Genomic DNA, 19,738 nt, shown 5'->3' on the forward strand with positions numbered 1-19,738 from the left:
GTTACATGAATATTGTTACGAATGACAGGCAAAGGCTAAGGTGCAGAATAGCAATCCCTGCAGGCCCCATCCTCCCCCACAGTTCTCAAAACAATCGGCCCGAGGCTGAGAAAACGAAAGCTTCCCAAGACTGGAAAGGTTGTAGTCAAAACATTCCTCTTCTCTAAGTTATCTTCTACTGAACTGCTTGCCACCTGCAAAAGAAGCACTTAAAACACTGACAGGATTAAAATGGAGTCTCTTTGGTTTGAACACATATGAAAAACAGTCAGAACCTGACACTTGCTGGCGTTGGAGTTGAGGGACATGGTGAAAAGGTCTATGTTTGGGAAATCCTATAGCTGGAAGACCGATAGAATATATTTGTCTGCGATGGTCCACTCATAATTGGCCTGGAACACTCTGCTGAGGGCATCTGCCCTGGTTGAATGACCCAGCTTCATCTATGGCCTGCAGGTATCGTTGGTTATGGCACATTCCAAGGTTGCTTTACCCTCAGTGCAGAGCGCTGACAAAGCAATTCTGCCTTGCTTGTTCGAGTTGTATAAGAGAAAGAAGCAAGGGAGTAACGGATTGCCCTGAATTCCAAAACATTAATGGGTAGTCGAGATTCGAAGGCAGGCCAAGTGCACTGAGTAGAACAGCCTGTGCAATGAGCTCCCCAGTCTACTAAAAAGGCACCTGTAGTTACGATAACATTAGGATACTGAATTCCGAATGGACAGCCTTGTAAGAGGTTTATGGTATCAGACCACCATAGTAGGGGTTTAACAACAGACTTAGGGATGGAGAGTAACGTCTCTTTGTGAATGGATACATGCAACATGCAAAAGGGGTAACTGTGGTGGTAGATGCCACAAGTCGTAGGAGTTTTTGAATCAGTAAGATTGATTGGACTGAAAGAGGCATATAAAAGAAATGATGTCTCATGTCCTGTGCTCTGGTAGGTGGGCCCCTGCTAAAATGGACTTGAATTCTGCCCCAATAAATTGAATACAATGGGAGGGAGTAAGCCGAGATGTCTTCCAATTAATCAGAAGGCCCAAACAAGATATGGTAGTCAGAATACGGTTGGTATATTGATATAATTTGGTCTGAGTGGGCAGTTACCAGCCAATCCTCAAGAAAAGGGTAAAGAGTACAACCCTGGGACCTAAGGTGGGCAACCACAAGTGTCATGCACTTAATAAACTCCCTAGGTGCTGTGGGTAGACCAAATGGAAGAGCAGTGTACTAATAACACACCAAACTACATTTAAAACACAGGTACTTCCTGTAAAATGAGTGAATAGAAATATGGAACTATGCATCCTTGAGATCAATGACAGAGAACCAGGAAATAGATCAAGATGGGTAGCTGTGTTGGTCTGTCTGTAGCAACAGAGAAGAGCAAGAGTCCAGTACCACTTGTAAGACTAACAACATTTGTGGTAGAGTATGAGCTTTCGTGAATCACAGCTCACTTTAAAGAAATGAGCTGTGACTCACGAAAGCTCATACCCTACCACAAATGGTGTTGTTAGTCTTATAGGTGCTACTGGACTCAGAGAACCAGGACTCAGGATCCAACAACTGCATCACTTGGGAGAGTATTAGCATTCAAAACTTATAAACTTTAATAAACTTATTAAACTTTCTAAGATCTAATATGGGCCTAAAGCCTCCATCCTCTTTAGAAACCAAAACATATCTCGAGTAGAAGCCAATATAGGAGTTTTCATCTGAAACTCTTTGTATAGCCCGCTTCAGGAGTAGATTGTCTATGGCCTGCTGTAGTGCTTCAGAACAGGTGGATGTTTGAGCAGATGGGGAACCCAATGGAAGTAACTGTGAGAAAGGCAAGTGATAGTCCTCCCGAATGATTGAGAGGACCAAAGTGTCTTCTGTAATAGACTTCAAAATGGAAGAAAATGGGCACAGTCTTCCAAGAAATATACTCTTGGGTCTCAGAATAGTGTTTTCTGTTCACACAAAGATTTGGGAGACTGTGGTTGTGAGGATCTTGGCTTAGATTTAAGCAGTCTCTTCTCATTCTGTAGTTGAACGGTAGCATAGGGTCTTTGTTGATGATACTGTTTGTGGGGATATCTAGCAGAGCGGTCCTGATATGACTATTGGCCTTGTTAACTGTACCTGAAATGCTGCTGATGAGGGGAAGCAATGACTCCAAGGGACCTTGCTATATAATGATTCTTCCTCATTTGAGACAAGGAATCATCAGTTCTCTCTAAAAAGAGAGATGCGTTATCAAAGGGGAAGTGCCCTTAAAGAGGAAGTATTCTATCTTATTACGCCAGTCCATCCATAGCATCAGTTCAGAGAACAGGTGGTAATCATCACTGGAGGAGGAAGATGCTGTCGTGTCCCCTACAGTCTCTTCAGGTGAAGGTATCAGAAACCAACTTAGAGGCAACATCAGATTGCGAAACTGCTTCCTCGTCCTCAGAATCATAGATTGCTGACACCACATGGGATCTAGAAGGTTGGACCAAAGGTCCAAGAACCAACGGAAGAGTCATGGCCAAGGAAGGATTAGGACCTGAAGATGAAACCAACACCTGAGGCTGGAGTCATTTGAACAGGTCCTGCCAAATAATAAAGTGCACCAGGGAAGGTATCGGAGAAGGTAGGGCACGGAAACCAAATGTTGGGTAGGGTGTTGGAACCAAATGCATCTGCCAGGTCGTTGTTGGAACAGAAGGTTGAAGTTCCTGTGTATGCGGTGGCAAGGCAGTCGGAAATTGGGTGGAGACGAGAAGAAGGTTGGTGACCAATTCATTGCTCCATGCAGAGCCTTCCTCCTCTCGGTGTACGGAAGGGGTGTGTGCAGCAGGGAGGAAGTATATGGAGGTGCAATGACGGCCTTCTCCTCCTCCACAGTTACTAGTGCCAAGGCAGGTGCTGGTGCCAAGGTGTGATGATACTTGGGTTTGTTTGTTTTTTGGTGCAAGGAAGAGGGTTTCATAAGATGTTTGGCGGGGGCTTTTTTTTTGCCAGAGGCTCAGACATGGCGGGCTTGGAACAGGCCAGTTCCAATGATCTATGACATTGTGGAATTGATACTTCAGAATGGTTCTCCAACATCAGACCCAACAGAGACCTGGGCCTGGCGCAATCGGGTGTATGAGCCCTCAAAATCAAAGGTAAGTCCGGTCGAGGTGTAGGCTCAGGCGCAGCAGATGATTTTGCTGCTGGTTTGTCAGAGCCTATAAGCGTGAAGCTCTATTTGCTCTAGCTTTAGCGGTGAACTGTTGGCAATGATGGCAGTTCACGACATTATGCAACTCACTAGAGAAGGCATGAGTCATGCTTGTTTGTATGTGTCATCTTCATGCCTCAGTGCAAGTCTATCCGATAGAGAGGGGGCGATAAAGAAATCACTGGTAGATAGGATAGAAGTGAAGTGCAAGAGCAGGCTAGCAGAAGAACCTCGCAAAAGAAGAACTGAGGGATATGGGGGCGCTCCCATCAACTATGCATGCTGTTCTGGTGGGAAACAGCCCACACACGCGCCTCCCTACACTTTTTCAGAGCTAAAGAATCTTTCTCCTTGGCTGGCCTGAGCAGTCCCAATGAGGGACTGCACAGCAAGATACAATGAGGAACCAGTATTTATACATTTATTTTTAGAAGCAGAACTAGCAAGAAAGGCTTTTAAATTTCTGTATGTGCTTTTAAAATTTAAGGACTTGGTTTTACTTCTGAGGACGTGAGCCTAGGCAATTATAAAAGCTTATATTTTTCACATTGTTCAGGATACTTAATTAACACAACTCATTATTTTTGTCAGCATGCACTAAAGTTGGGAGATCATTCATTCTGGATGCAATGTGGTGTGAAGTCTTCAGATGTGGCACATGTAGCACCAATGCACCATGGCCACAAACTACCATCCTGTTAGACAAGTATGATGATGTTTTTATAGAAGATATCCGAAACCACCTCTGTGATGCAACCACTCTATGTGGCAGCTCAGTTCAAATGTATAACCAAACTGTGGCCTGTATCCACATGGTGATGATTCGCCAAGTTGCTTTCATTGCCACTACAAATGCAGAAACATTTGTAGCAGCAATGCAGTATCCACTCTATCAGCTGATCTGTGAATTCCCACTCCATTCTAGGTGTCTTGCACCTTCCCCTCCACTTTCCCTCTCAGGCAATTTGGATTAAAACTGCCCGCTGCACCTTCTATCGCTTGTTTTGAATGAAAGCGGGGAATTCTGAGAAATTAATAGACTGTGGCACCAGATGGTTTTAACACTATCATACAATGGCACAATAGTAATTATCACCTTGAAAATACTTCTTCAACAATCTCTCTGGTGGTATGGTGGGGAAAACAGCAGCCACAAAGTGCTGATGGAAGGAAAATCTTGACAATGTGGGCGGGAGATTTGAAAATGTGTGCCTTCCCATCCAGAGAGTGTATAAACATGGGTAAGCAGTCGGCCCTGGCCTTCACCATGTTTGATATACCTTTAATACAGGCCTGTGATATAATGCAGCTTTAATACAGGCCTGTGGATTAATGCAGCTTGGTCTGCATCAGGGGAAATTCCAAGCTGATTAGGCAGAATGTTGCTTAACCCAGCCCAAGAGATTCGGGTATGCCTGGAATGTGCATGTAAATGCAAAAGACTAGGGTGATTGGATTTACTATCTTTCCAGCAACTGGCTTGAGACCACAACAACGGCTGCACTGTGTCACCCCATTAGCACATTCCAATGCCCTCTTCCCATGATTACATTTCCTACCCCAAACTCGTGAGCAGTCAGTCAGCATCTGTAAGTTAATTTCTATCTCTGGGAACCTGTATTTTCTCATATTTGAAGTCATCAACTCAGCTCTGGTAGAACCCATTAACAAACAGCCCCTTTTGTGCAGTTCCAGGAGACTTTGCTTTTCCTTTCACACACCCCGGCAGCAAGTAATCAAGGTAATCAAACCTTTGTAATTCCAGAGACTGATCTTTAAGGTCTTTGTCCCAATGGCTAAAGGGACTCCTACTGCCTCAGGGCATGTTTTACCCTATAAGAACCAGGGCTCTAGCCTCAATCAGGTGTGCACACTGTGCCTCCAGATCTGAGCGCTGTATCCTTGGGGTCACTTCCCTAAGTTTCTCTCTCTTTCCTGGCTGAGAATGCTGGACGTTTGAAGCTCTCTTCGTCCGCGGACTACTCTACTCTTCAGGATTAGTAAAGAGACTTCCCCTCACTCTATTCCACCTTCTGCCTAGCTTCCTAGGACTCTGTGTGTGTGTAACCATTTCTTATTTACTCCTGTGTGCATGGGCAATTTCCTCTTTTAATAAAAGATTGCCCTTTGAACTTAAAACACCAGTCTCATCTGCTATCTTGGGAAAATCTTGGTGGAGATTTTCCCTGCAGTTACTCCTCTTGCATAGCCTTACTCATTGCTGCTAATTCCCCCCAAACTCTCTTACTCACAAGGAGACCAATTCAGGTAACACGTTTGGGCTTCTTTATTAAAAAAATAAGAAACCAGGTCTGGGAAATATCTAAGAAAGAGAAGTCCTGTAGAGTAAACGTTGTTATGTGATGTTTTAAAAAGCATGGTTCAATTTGGAAGCAATGGTGAAGAAAAACCTCTGAGGGGAAGCAGCATATTACCTAACTTGCTTCTATGATGCTACTTTCGAATAATGATTAGTGGCCCTAATCACACTAAAATCCAACAACTATCTATCTTGAATAGATAGTTCTAAATTTTCTAAGAGAATCTTCTGTATCATATCAAGGGAAGAGTAGCATTTTTGTGACTATTCATCCTAAAGTAGATCTTCCACCCATTGTCAATCTGGATCTTCCCCCAAAATGTCTACTTTTAAGAGAAGGTAAAATGAACTCTGACTCAAAACAGCTCCACAGGAAAAAAAATGACTGTTGTTCAATTAATTACTGTGCTTTTATCAATATCATTTCTGGCTCAATGCTGAAATGCAGTTACCTACCTTCTTCCACAGTAGAATCCAGCTGGGTTACTTTGACAGCAAGGCGATCAATTCTGTCTTGAAGGGAATTCGCTCTAATATAGAAGTTGTTGGCCTCATTAAACAGCTCACCAAATATGTCTTCAGCATGCTTGCCTGCAGGGAAATAAAAGAACATTTCCTTAAATCTTGAAATATTTACTAAATGTCCCACAGCAATACATATTATTCATAAAATACTGCACAAAGTAGTGGCACAGAGTTTTTTCAGAGTTCAGTATTTTCACTTTACTTCCAGTGTTTCTGCAATCTTCACCCAATTGCACTGTTTATTGAATGTTTACTAAATGTCCCAGCTTTTGATTGTAATTTTAATTAGTTTTTAGTTCCAGCTTATTCTGATAGCAGAGTTAATAAAAAATCTTACATTTTTTGGTTACATCATGATATATACCATGCATTTCATTTCGTCTCTACAAATTCCATCATAATTATATTATTTTCCACTAAGCTATCATCACTGTAAGTCTACTTTCTTTAATTCTAGTACTTTTTTCTTTCCTCATTCATTTAATTGTGTTTTGCTAACATACAGTTATGTCCCTACGTTATACTTCTGTTCAACCCACCTATACAGCGGGGTCCATTTTTGTTTCCCATCATGTTTGTTTTTTTCATTTATTCTGTCAGTGTGTCCAGTTCTGCCGTCTCTAAGATTTTCTCTATCAATTCTTCTTTTGTTGGTATATCTGTATTTTTCCAATATCTGGCATATACTATTCTTGCTGCTGTTATTATATGGATTATCAAATATCTATTTTCCCTATTTATCTCCTCCGGCATTATATTTAGTAGGAGCATTTCCGATTTGAAGGGTATATTCATTTCTAGCACCTCTTGCAGCAATTCATGTATCCCTTTCCAATATTTCTTCGCTTTTTTACATCGCCACCATATATGGAAAAAGGTGCCCGTTTTCTCTTTACACTTCCAGTACTTATTTTGGGTACTTTGGGATACATTTTTACTAATTTTTCTGGTGTCACATACCACCTATAAAACACTTTATATAGGTTTTCTTTGAAGGTGGATGATTTTGTTATTTTGATATTTGTTCTCCATATCTGTAGCCACTGCTCCAAATCTATGCCATGCCCCAGGTTTTGTTCCCACTTTGCCGTATGATCTTTTAGTGCCTTCTTTTCTGTATTCAATTGTTTCATGAAGGCATATACTTTTCTAGTTTTCCATTTGTTTCTAACTGCATCTTATCAAAGGGGCATCGTTCCATGTAGAATCCCTGTGTTTTATCTTTAGTAAATCTGGATTCTATTTGCGCTCTTAGCCACCATCCTGTCTCAATGCTCTGTTTAGTTCTTCTGTTGACATTAGCTTCCCATCCTTTCCTAACAGCTGTTCATAGGTGTACATATTCTCCCATTTTAGTAAGTTTGGTTGGGTACATGCTTCCACTGGTGATATCCATCTTGGTGTTTTTGTATATATTTGGGCTTTTATTTTCTCCCAAACATTCATCAGGGATTTTCTTATTATATGATCCTTAAAATATTTATGTGTATCTGTTTTTTGGTACCAGAGGTAGGCATGCCATCCCAACTTAAGGTCATGTCCTTCTAATTTTAAAAGTCTTGAGTTGCACAGTAGGATCCATTCCATTATCCATACCAACGTGGAAGCCTTGTAGTATAGTTCCCAGTCAGGCAGGTCACATCCTGCTTTCTCTTTGGAGTTCTGTAGGACTTTGAATCTTATTCTTGGTCTTTTACTTTGCCATATGAATTTTGAAATTATTTTATTTAATTCTTGAAAATATGATTGATTTCTTATAATTGGAATGGTCTGAAATAGAAACATGTATTTTGGTAATATGTTCATTTTAATTGTAGCTATTAGGCTTAAGAGAGATATATGCATGTCTTTCCATTTATTCAGATCTTCCTTGACTTCTTTTAGTAATTTCTGGTAGTTGTCTTCCATTAAGGAGGTAACTCTATTAGTTATGTGGATTCCTAAGTATTTAACTTCCCACCCACCCCCATTGAAAACCGGATTTCTCCATTAACTTCTTAATTTGTATTTTTGTCATATTCTTGGTAATTATCTTTGTTTTTTGGTAATTAAGTTTCATTCCTCCATTTCGCCAAATCTTCTTAATTTCTTCATCAAGGAATCAATTGCTTCTATAGGTTCTTCCAAAATACATATCAAGTCGTCCGCAAATGCTTGTAACTTATATTCTTCTCCTTTCATTTTTATTCCTTTTATTGCTTCCATCTTTCTGATTTCATTGTTTAGCACTTCCAATGCCAGCTTTTGATTGTATTGACCTACACTGTGTAATCCTCCTTATGACTCAGGAAGAAAGGTGAAAACAGGGTTAACATACCTGTAACTTATGTTCATCGAGTTCTTCTGTGCTGACACACATGGGGACTGCGCAGGCGCAGGCCAGCCGCCGGAGAATTTTCTAGAGCTTCCATGGCTCCGAAGGGGCCGTTTGTCGCGCGCCTCAGCGACCGTTTTCCCGCCCAAACGGTCACGTGATCCTCCAGCGACCAACGGCCCCTTCCCTCAGTTCTCCCTTGCCGCCGCTTGACCAACACACTTCAGCCGTAACACCTTAAAAACACCAATATCCGTTACAGCCATCACAATACCGTGCATTGGAGTTCACAGCGGGGTAGGAGGGAGGGTTGTGTGTCAGCACAGAAGAACTCGATGAACATAAGTTACAGGTATGTTAACCCTGTTTTCATCTTCGTTCTTCTGTGCCTCCACACATGGGAGTGTACCAAGCTTCACACAATAAGGAAGGCGGGGGTGAAGTCCAACACAATTTTATTAAGCAAACAAGATCAACAATAAATAGATATGCATATATACATCTATGTAAAAATACTGTGTAAGGACACATAAATATTCAATATTTACATATATACACACCCCCAGGTACATATATACACACTTTCACTCAAGGGTACCCAACAGGTACGCCAAGAAAGTCATTCCAAAACTCCCTCAGGAAAAAAGGGAGTGTAAGACAGCCTTGGCCACAGATACATCCTGCTCCGCATTGACATCAACGACGTAATGCCTGACAAAGGTGTCTGCAGAGGACCATGTGGCTGCTTTACAAATGTTAACCAGGGGCACCCCCCTGAGGAGTGCCGAAGAGGATGCTTGGGACCGCGTGGAGTGGGCTCTCACATGAAGCGGGCAAGCCACCCCTGCCAGGGAATAGGCCTTGCTAATGGCCGTCACAATCCACCTAGACAGGGTCTGTGAGGAAGCCCTGTTACCCTTGTCCTTGGCCCCAAAACATACAAACAGGTGAGGACAGGTGCGGAATCCCTTCGTCCTATCCAGGTAATAGGCTAGGGCCCTCTTCAAGTCTAGGGTATGGAGGGCCTTTTCCCCCTTAGAGGAGGGTTGAGGAAAGAATGCAGGCAGTGAGATATCCTGCGAGAGGTGGAAGGCGGACACCACCTTAGGCAGGAACCCAAGGCAGGGACGCAGGACCACCTTGTTGGGGTGAAACACAAGAAAGGGAGGGTCAGACCTCAGTGCAGACAGCTCACTGACCCTTCTGGCCGATGTGACGGCCACCAAGAATGCTACCTTATAGGATAGCATATCCAAGGGGCATGTAGCCATCGGTTCAAATGGAGGCAACATGAGACGTGAGAGCACCAAGGACAGCGACCACTGAGGCACTGGCGCTGACACAGGTGGGTAAAGATTGTACATGCCCTTAAGGAACTGGCGGGATTGTGGGTGAGAAAACACCGTAGCACCCTCAACTCGGGTGTGAGCAGCTGATATCGCTGCCAGGTGGACCTTGAGGGAGGAAGCCTTCAAGCCCCGGCCACGCAAGTGGCACAAATACTCGAACACAACCCCCAAGGGACTGTTGTCAGGCACCACCCCTCTGGCAAGTGCCCAGAGCTCAAACCTGCGCCACTTGGCCGCATAAGCGCGCCTAGTGGATGGCCGACGAGCATTCAGGAGGACCCTCTGCACCTCGTCAGTAAAGCCTACCGGGGAGGAATGATCCGCCACGCCGTTAGGTGCAGCTTCCTGGGATCGTGGTGGACTAGGCTCCCGTTTAGGAGAAGGTCTTGCCGAGGGGGCAGACTCACATATGTCCGTTGGGACATTCGCAGGAGCTTCGGGAACCAAACCTGGCGTGGCCAGAAGGGGGCCACCAGGATGCAGTCCGTCCCGTCCTCCTCTATCTTGCACAGGACCCTGGGAATCAAGGGGAACGGAGGAAACATGTAGTGCAAGCCCTGCGTCCACGTAAACTGGAAGGCATCCCCAATAGAGAGGGGGTCGCTCCCTGCCCTGGAACAGAACGTGTGGGCCTTGGTGGTCGCCGCAGTGGCGAACACATCTATCACTGGATGACCCCACATCTGGAAGATCGGCCCAACGCACTCTACGTTCAGTTCCCACTCGTGTTCCAGTAAAGGGACCCTGCTGAGGGCATCTGCCCGGGCATTGTCCGACCCAGCCACGTGTATAGCACGGAGCGACACGCCGTTCTTGATAGCCCACTGCCAAGTGAGTGTGGCTTCCCGGCACAGGGCCATGGACACTGTGCCCCCCTGCTGATTCACGTAGTACATGGCAGTCGTGTTGTCCGTCTGCACCAAGACATGACGATTTCTCAGCAGTGCTGTAAGAGACACAAGTGCGAAACGAATGGCCCTTAGTTCAAGCACATTGATATGGAGGGTCTTTTCCCTGTCAGACCAGACATCTTGCACCGACACATCACCACAGTAAGCCCCCCATCCCAACAGAGAGGCATCAGTGGTAACCGTGATGTCATGGTGTTGATACCCGAAAGGGGTCCCTCTAAACAAGTTGTCGTCAGACAGCCACCAGTCCAAGGAGGAGAGGATGACCCTCGGGATAGAGAATTTGAGGGACGGAGGGTGCAGTAGAGCATCATACCTCCGCACAAACCAGTTCTGCAGAGGGCGCATACGCAGCCTAGCGAAAGGCACCACAGAGGTGGCCGCTGCCATATGCCCTAGTAAGCACTGGATAGTGCGCACAGACTGGAACCGGTTCTTTTTAAACATGGACACTAGACCCCTTAGGGACCGAGCCCTCACCAAGGGGAGCAGGGCCTTACCCTCCACAGAGTCTAAAAGTGCACCAATGTAGGACACCTTGCAGCTGGGCACCAGCTTGGATTTCTCCAAGTTCACCAGGAGCCCCAGGCGTTGGCAAGTGCTAAGTACCAAGCCAATGTCCTGCACCAGCCTAGACTCTGATTCAGCCACGATGAGCCAGTCATCGAGGTACGGAAAGATGGTACAGCCTTCTTCCCGTAGGAAGGAAACCACAGGGGCCACACATTTAGTGAACACTCGTGGGGCAGTGGACAGGCCAAAGGGGAGCACCTTATACCGGAAAACCCGTTGCCGGTAAACAAAGCTCAGGTACTTCCTGTGCTCCTTCCGTATGCCCACGTGAAAGTATGCGTCTTTTAAGTCAAGAACCGCAAACCAATCCCCCTGTTTCAGCAAGGCGATCACAGCCGCCAACGTTACCATTTTGAATTTGGTCACCTTGAGGAAGGCATTAAGGCCCCTCAGATCCAAGATGGGACGTAAGCCCCCATCCTTCTTAGGGACCAGGAAGAACCTAGAGAAGAATCCCTTTACAGAGTCCTCATAGGGCAATTCTTCCACAGCACCTTTGGCCAAGAGCGACACGATCTCCGCATCCAGCTCGGCCATAGTGTTATTGACAGCTGTCAGGGGTGAACTGCATCTAGGCAGCTCAACGAACTCCAGCCCGTATCCCAGTTCAACAATAGTTAAGACCCATGAGTCAGATGTTATTGACTCCCACTCAGAGAGGAGTGGACTAAGTCTGTCCGAAAAGTTCGGGGATACGGCTGGCGTGACCCGTCAGTACTGCCTCCCGGTGCCCTGCTGATCCTTCTGCTGGGCCGGTTGTTGTGCCGGACGAGGCTTGAAGGGCCGACGCCTCCTCTGCTGTTGTGCGGGAGGGTAAGGCCGCTGTTGGTAGGCAGGATACTGCTGGTAGCCCGGCCGTTGTTGATGGTATCTGCCCTGGTAATGGTAAGGACCAGATCGGGGAGCGTACCGTGACCTGGAGGAGGGCTTGTCCGCTGGAGCCAGGCCCAAAGACCGCGCCGTCTGCCGGTCCTCTTTCTTTTTCTTCAGGGTCTCGTCGGTCGCTTTGGAAAAGAGCGAGTCCCCCTCAAATGGCATGCTCTCCACCCTGGAACGCACCTCTTGGGACAGGGCCGTAGACCGCAACCAGGAGTGGCGCCTGAGGACCACCGCCGAAGCCATTCCTCTAGCAGCAGTGTCAGCAGCGTGGCTTCCAGCGTTCATCTGCTGCTTAGACAGCCTCACAGCCTCTGTCTGCAGCAGGGACACCACAGCCTTCTGCTCAGGAGGGAGGTCTCGCGTATAGGATGCCAACTTCTCCCAGAGGTACAGCTGGTACCCTGCCATGATGGTCTGATAGTTGGCAATCCTCAGACCTAGGGAAGAAACAATGTATTGGCGCCTGCCCATGGCATCCAGTTTCTTGCCCTCCTTATCAGCAGGTACCGAGGAGTGACCCGATCGCCTGGGGTTGAACTCCTCTGTGACCAAGGAGGAAGGTGGAGGGTGTTTCACCAGCGCCGGCCAGGTACCCTGCTTGATCTTATAGAGCTGCTCAATCCTCTTGGATGTTGGAGGTTGATCGCAGGGCACCTGCCACACCTTCTCCACGATTTCCTCAAGACCCTCGAGCATGGGGAAGCCAACATATGCCGGGTTGTCTCCATAAATGCGCTTGAGGAGCTTGTCCTTGGTCTGGGGAACCGCCGAGGAGATGTCCATCTCGAGAGCCTTGGCCATCCTCGCCATCTGGTCGGCGTAGATGCGGAGGTCCTCGAATGGCGAGTCCGCAGATGGTACAAGCTCTTCAGCTGGCGATGGTTCGGACCAGGACTCCGACTGGTAGCCGCCAAAGCTCTCCACATCCTCCTCATCGGAACCGAGCTGGGATTCCGGAACCTGGTGCGGAGGGGGAGCCCACGCCGACCTCGATGTCGAAGGCCTCGGTTCCGACACGGAGAAACCTGCAGGTGCCCCTTCCCACTGGCAATGGTATGGCGAGGGGAGGTAGGAGGCCTGTCGATGTCGGGACGCAGTGGACCGGACCGATCGGACACTGTCCCCAGACCGACGTCGCTCACGACCGGCAGCTGGTGGAGACGGACGGGCAGGCGACGGACGGCTCCGACGAGGAGACGGGCTCGGTTCCAGCCTCGGCGACCGAAGAGCAGGCGATGTTCGGATCCGACGGCGCGGGCTCGGTTCCGGTCCCGAAGAGAATTCTGCAGGCACCGTCTCGAAGGCCATCGGATCCGGCACCGGCACGGAGATGTCCTCTGGCTCCGGGGAATCCAGATGAGGGGAAGGCGTGTGAGGAAGCACGATGACCTCTTCCTGGGGAGCGGGATGCGGCGACCGGTGATGTTTGGTCTTCTTCTTCTTCTTCGCCGGTTCCGAAGAAGACCTCGGAACCGACGCGCTCCTCGCCTTCGAAGGGGACCTCGGCCTCGATCTCTTAGATTTTACCGGAATCGACCCGGTCGTCGGTTCCGATCGGGGACTCGGTAGACGGATCCTCGGTTCCGATGTCGGTCTCGGATCCGACCTGGTAGAAGATGCGCTACGGGGCGGCCGCACCGGTCCCTGCGCTGGAGAGGCCGCTCTCGACGCCGAGGCACTCGGGGGACGCGGTTTCGACCCCGACCTCGCGGAGGCCACTGAGCCAGCTCCGGAATGCCGTTCGGCAGAGGGGCTAGGGCCGGCCTTGGAGGAGGGCAACGGGGCACCTCCGGACATGACCTTCTGCCACAGGGAGGAGTTAAGACGGGCCTTGCGCTCCTGTCGGGCCTTGCTGGTGAAGCCCTGGCAAATCTTACAGGCCGTTACATTATGGGTCTCCCCCAAACAGAACAGGCACAGAAACGAGATCCGAAGAATAGTCGAGGTCACGAAGTCCGAAGTCAAAAGCCAAGCAATCAGTCAGAATAAAGCACGAAGCACAAAAACACAGAGCAACGAAGCTCACGTTCTCTCCAAGCGGCGGCAAGAAGAGAACTGAGGGAAGGGGCCGTTGGTCGCTGGAGGATCACGTGACCGTTTGGGCGGGAAAACGGTCGCTGAGGCGCGCGACAAACGGCCCCTTCGGAGCCATGGAAGCTCTAGAAAATTCTCCGGCGGCTGGCCTGCGCCTGCGCAGTCCCCATGTGTGGAGGCACAGAAGAACGAAGATGAACTATAAATAGCATTAATTAACAAACAAACAAACAAACAAACAAAGATCAAGCAGATCAAGAACTCCTAGCTTTATCCTGCAATTTGATTGAATAGTATTCTGTTTTGGCACAGTCCTGCAGCTGGAATGCCATGCATCTTCACATGCGCAATTCTAAATCCCAGATACGTAGGGAGAAACAAGCAACCAAGCTTATAAGGCCAGTGTATCCGCTTAAGACATCCCAAAGTACCTCCTCTGCTTAGATTCCATAACAGAAGGAACACTGTATGAAAGATTCTGCAACATGAAGCCAGGATGGCAGAGCATCTGCCCTACATATTCTGCTTCTTAGTGAACAGTAGTTATCATGGGCCAGCTAAAATAAACTTTTTCAAAAGACTGAATGACTTACTTAGGCTGCTTAGTTGGCGTATAATAGCAGCAAGAGTGCTATTGGTTACACATTCTAATTCACTAGTAATTCCATCAGGCAGAGCTCCTCGGCAGAGGTGCCGAGGTTCGATGTTCCTTTTGACCAATGGCATGATTCACAATCTATTTTAAAAAAACACAGCATTAAAATAACACAGACATACACAGCAAGAGAGAGTTAGAAACCAGCAACTACCATTGCAATATGACATAAATAACCATAATTCTGCAGAATGTGTAAAGGGAGGGCATTTTTATAAAGGAAATGAGCTGTAGTTTATGACACAGTATTGTATGCATTTGTTTTTACTGCATTGTTTTCAAACTCCACATTTCTTATATCTACTGCTTTTAATGCACTGTTTCCTATCTTTGTATTCAATAATTACAAAATTTATTATATGTCTTCATGCTTATTATATGTCTTCATGCCAGTGAAAGAATCTCAGTGGTGGCGGGGCTAGGAAGGATCTATGAGAAAAGAGACATGGTAACAAAACCTGTTTCTATATATAATATGTAAATAACATACCACACCTTAATTTAAACATCTCCCAAAGTTATTCCCAAACCCACTACTCACCTTATTCTTATTTAAATGAAATTGCTTTAACGGACAACTGGCTACATGCAGCATCACTCTAAAACAGCCCTTTTATTATCCCTTTTTACATTTAACTGACGTATCCCTTTTAACTGCAACTGACGTGATCTTTTTATCATTATCTAATAATAATATCTGAATTAATGTCTGTGAAGAAAGATATAAGTTTATTCCTCAGCTCCTCCCAAAAACAACAGAACAAACAGACTATATTCCAAACTCTCAATCTGACCAGCTCATTTACACATTCTATTCAAATAAAGTATACCTACATAAAGGTCCTCAGTAACCATAAACAGAAATGTGTTTAGTCTAGTCAACATAAATGCCCTTCTATAGTGGGGCCACCGTTAAGTTTAAGCAGCTACTTAGCATACACGTCATGCTCTCTCCTGCATACTACTGAAATCCAGAGATGTCACAGCTAACTTGATTTCTTTTGTCTCATATATATTATTTGGGTTAAAGCCCAGCAATTGAAACCTATTTTCAATGACATTCTTTAAATTAGCAACTGAATATTGTTATACAAATACAGTGTTACAACAATATGTGTAACAAGTTATCAGAATTTCCAGGGATTTTTAAGACCATATGCCTTTTCCCCTTATATCACTGCAACGAAAAGGTCTAGAGATGTACTTTTTAAAAAGACTGAGAATTCAAAGAACCTAATACACAGGCAGATATATCATTATAATGATATTGTGATGGGTACATTGGTGGGGTAGCACATATGGAAGTGGATACAATTAATAAGACTCAATATGTTTCTTTGGGGTAGAGTATTATTGATTTTTCATCTCTTGTTTCATGATAAAATTAAATAACCAAGTGGCCAGGAAAGATATTTAGGGACTGGCTGAAATTACTTTGCTGTGTAGGAAAAGACACCTGGGGGAGCCCTGGGAACTGCCAGGCACAGGGAAAATGGCTGCCGCCCTGTGCCCACCCCCACACCTTGTGGTTTGCAAACAGGGGCCCCAGGCAAGTCTGTAGCCAAGGCTTATTCCTGCATAAGTTTTGTGAACTAGAGCCCTCTTCCTCATGCATCTGAAGAAGTGGGCTCAAGCCCACAGAAACGGATGCCGGAATAGAAATGTGTTGTTTCACTGTTTCACTCTCGCTACACAGGATCCACACCTATGCTTACAATTCAAACCAATATAGCTTAATAAAACCAGCTATATAAACACTCTAAATTAATTTTCCATATGTAATCATTTGAATTTAACCTCAATAATACAGCTATTAGTTTACTGCGAAAGAAACCTAGCACAGATAAAGTGACGTTATATTATTTCATAGATACACACCCTTCTTCCCAATCTTAAATACAATCTTGAATTTACACCTAATTAACTATTCAGTTGCTTGCCCCTGTGATATAAATACTCCATTTTGCTTTGCTGCTCTCTCAAATGGTGACCAGATTACAGAATTAACAAGAAAAGATGTTAATCCTGTCTTTAACGGTAAAGGCTGCTCATCTGTACATATATTCCAGATGGCTCAGAATGAGATGGGCAAGGCAGAAAGCAACAGAGATCTCACACAATTTCAAAGCTTTTCATTTCTCTTTATAACAAATCTTTTTAAACCTCAGAGTGCTCACAAAATCCTTCCCCAAACTGATAAAGTAGTGTCTTCATAATCTGTACATAATTTTACATAAATTCACTAGGTAAAATCCAGTCAAATTTTTAAAAGGTAGTGACAAGCTCTAGTTTACTTAGATTCTTTTTAGTTTCCATTTTTGTTTTCTACTCACTTCATATAAAATTGTCTGGTATATTTTTCCTTCAATCATGTTATTCAACTTGACAAATTTCTAGCTATTCATCCTTATTTTACAGGCAATTAAAGGTAGAACACTTTTCTTGCTCTAAGTTTTTTCACCCTCTCTCAACCAATTCACAAGAATTGCATCCCTCCTCAAAGGAAGCCTTCCTAAAAAGTTTAAACAGATAAGAGAAAAAGACTCTGTTCTCTAGGCAATAATATTTCTCACTTGTAGAGCTGGAACAAGCGAGGCATGATACTCTCAAAAGTATCCCCTCAGACACACAACTGCCAATCAGAATACAAAGCAAATTTATTCTATGTACTACATTTATACCTCACTTTTCTCTTCAATAGGGACCTAAAGTAGCATACATTGTTCTCTCCTCCATTTTAACCTGACAACACTCTGTGAGGTAAGTCAAGTCAAGTGTGTGTGTGACTAGCTGAAGGTCACCCAGCAAGCTCCTATAGCACAGTGAGGATTCAAAACTGGGTTTCCCAGATTCTAGTCCAACTCTCTACCCACAACACCAGAAATCCTATAAATAGCATCTCAATGAAAAATGTAGAAGATATAAGTAGGGATACAGTAGCCAGTTAACCTAATGTCTATTCCAAGTAAATTTATATATTTACACTATGCCTTTCTCACTGAGATTCAAGCAGAATACATAATGTACATTAGGACAATCAATAGGATGAGGAAACACTTATGTAATGTAAGAAAACTAGGATTTCTGAAATCTGAAACAAGGCATAAATGTGACATATTAAACAATGCAAGAAATGGTATTATATAGGTAGAAATATAATGAAGTGAGGGCAAGATAAAACCATACAGCAACATAGAGATAATACATCTTAGTAGTACAGACCACAGTCCCATTCTTTCCATTGAAGTTTTCTTGACTCATTCTGTTATAATACAGACCAATTTTTTTATTAAAACATGCCCTCCTGAAGAGTTCTGCTTCATATGATGTAGACCTGGTAAGCGTGACTGAGACCTGGGTGAGGGAGGGTGAGACGGTTGCCCTGAACGAACTAGTCCCGCCTGGGTTCTCAGTCCTTCATCAGTCCCAAACGGAAGGCGGGGGGGGAGGGGTGGCGATTCTGTCTGAGAGTCTTTCTCCTTCAGGCTGTTCCCCATCCTGGAGATCTTTGGCATTGACTGTGTAGGTCTAGTGAGGGGTGCCAAGGAAAGTTTGGCCATCTGTGTGGTGTACTGGCCGCCCAGCGCACCAGAAGATGCCCTGCCATATCTGTTAGAGGTGGCGGCTGGATGGGCCTTGGAGCACTCAAAACTATTGGTATTGGGTGACTTCAACGTCCATGCTGACTATGACGTGTCTAGTCGGGCTGTGGACCTGGTGTCTGTTGATATCTAAGTGTCAAAAGCCAGTGTGCAGAGGCTTTAGATCAGAACGATCAGTATGACAGGTAGACACATCAGGTGACATAGAGTCAGATGGTTAACTTAAGAGTCAAGAGACCATGAAGTGAATGACTCAGCTAAACTCATGCATATATCTGATTGGGTGTCTACATGTATATATAGCTACCATGTACAGTATGGTTGGGGCTTCTTGCAAGTCCAGGTGTAGGTGAAGCACTTTGTCTCTCTGGACTGTAAACTTGTATATATTGCTCTTAATCCACCTATAAATAAATTGTATTATACACCTTTACTAAACAAACAAGGTGTGGACTCTTTGTGGATCCTTCTTAAGCTGGTGCAGTCACGCTCAATACACACTATTCAACAGTGTCCTCCATTGCTGCACTTGGACATTCCCAGATTGTTTCGGCCCCTACACATCAAGTAGGCCACATGCTGGATTTGATCTTTGGGATGGGGATGGATGTGGTACTAGAAACAACTGAGTTGGTGCCATGGTCAGACCACGTGGTCCTGAAGGCTCGGCTGGATATCCCCCCCCCTTTAAGGGCAGTGAGCTTATTTATGCTCGCCCGTGGAGACTTATGGATCCAATTGGTTTCCAGAATGCTCTGCGGGATCCGATGCTCCCTGGCAGTTCATTGGATGAGCTGGTGGAAGATTGGCAAGTCTGTCTTTCCGAAGCCATTGATGAAATCACCCCCCATCGCCCTCTCCGCCCCCGTACCAAACTAGCTCCCTGGTATACAGAGGAGCTACGTCAGAAGAAGCAGGAGCTGAGATAGCTAGAGCAAGTGTGGCGGCAAACTCATGATGAAGAGGCAAGAGCATCTTATAGGACGTTTATGAAGGCCTATGAGATGGCAGTGAAGGCTACAAAGAGTTTTATGCAACCTCCATTGCATCAGCTAGCTCACGCCCAGCAAACTGTTCAATGTGGTTCGGTCTTTGGTCTCCTTATCAGGAGGGGACCGTCAAAATTCAAATTCGGATATTAGCTGTGAGGCTTTGTGGAGCTTTTTTGCTGATAAAATCTTGTCTCTCCACCGTGATCTCCCAGCCACAGTTGATACAGTGTGTGAACTGGAGGCCCCTTGGCCGCCTTCTGAGATGATATTAGACCATTTCAGTCCACTCTCTGGGAATGAGATTGACAGGATCCTGCGAGCAGTTAAGCCTACCACATGATCCTTGGACCCGTGCCCTTTGTGGCTGGTGAAGGCCAGCGTAGAT

The 19,738-nt window shown here is 45.6% G+C and overlaps 1 protein-coding gene across 2 annotated transcripts in view; it reads right to left on the minus strand.

Annotated features, from left to right (window-relative positions):
* The window catches only part of WASF3 (WASP family member 3), a 46,551-nt gene extending 31,721 nt beyond the window's left edge, over positions 1–14,830 (minus strand). For both annotated transcript variants that reach the window (XM_054974884.1, XM_054974883.1), the window contains exons 1-2: positions 14,698–14,830; positions 5,976–6,110 (exon numbers count right to left, since the gene is read on the minus strand). In XM_054974884.1, coding sequence (XP_054830859.1) covers positions 5,976–6,110; positions 14,698–14,830 — 268 coding nt within the window. The remainder of the gene's footprint in view (positions 1–5,975; positions 6,111–14,697) is intronic.
* Between the last annotated feature and the right edge of the window lie 4,908 nt (positions 14,831–19,738).

This window comes from Eublepharis macularius, chromosome 3 (assembly GCF_028583425.1).
Source record: "Eublepharis macularius isolate TG4126 chromosome 3, MPM_Emac_v1.0, whole genome shotgun sequence".
NCBI lineage: Eukaryota > Metazoa > Chordata > Lepidosauria > Squamata > Eublepharidae > Eublepharis > Eublepharis macularius.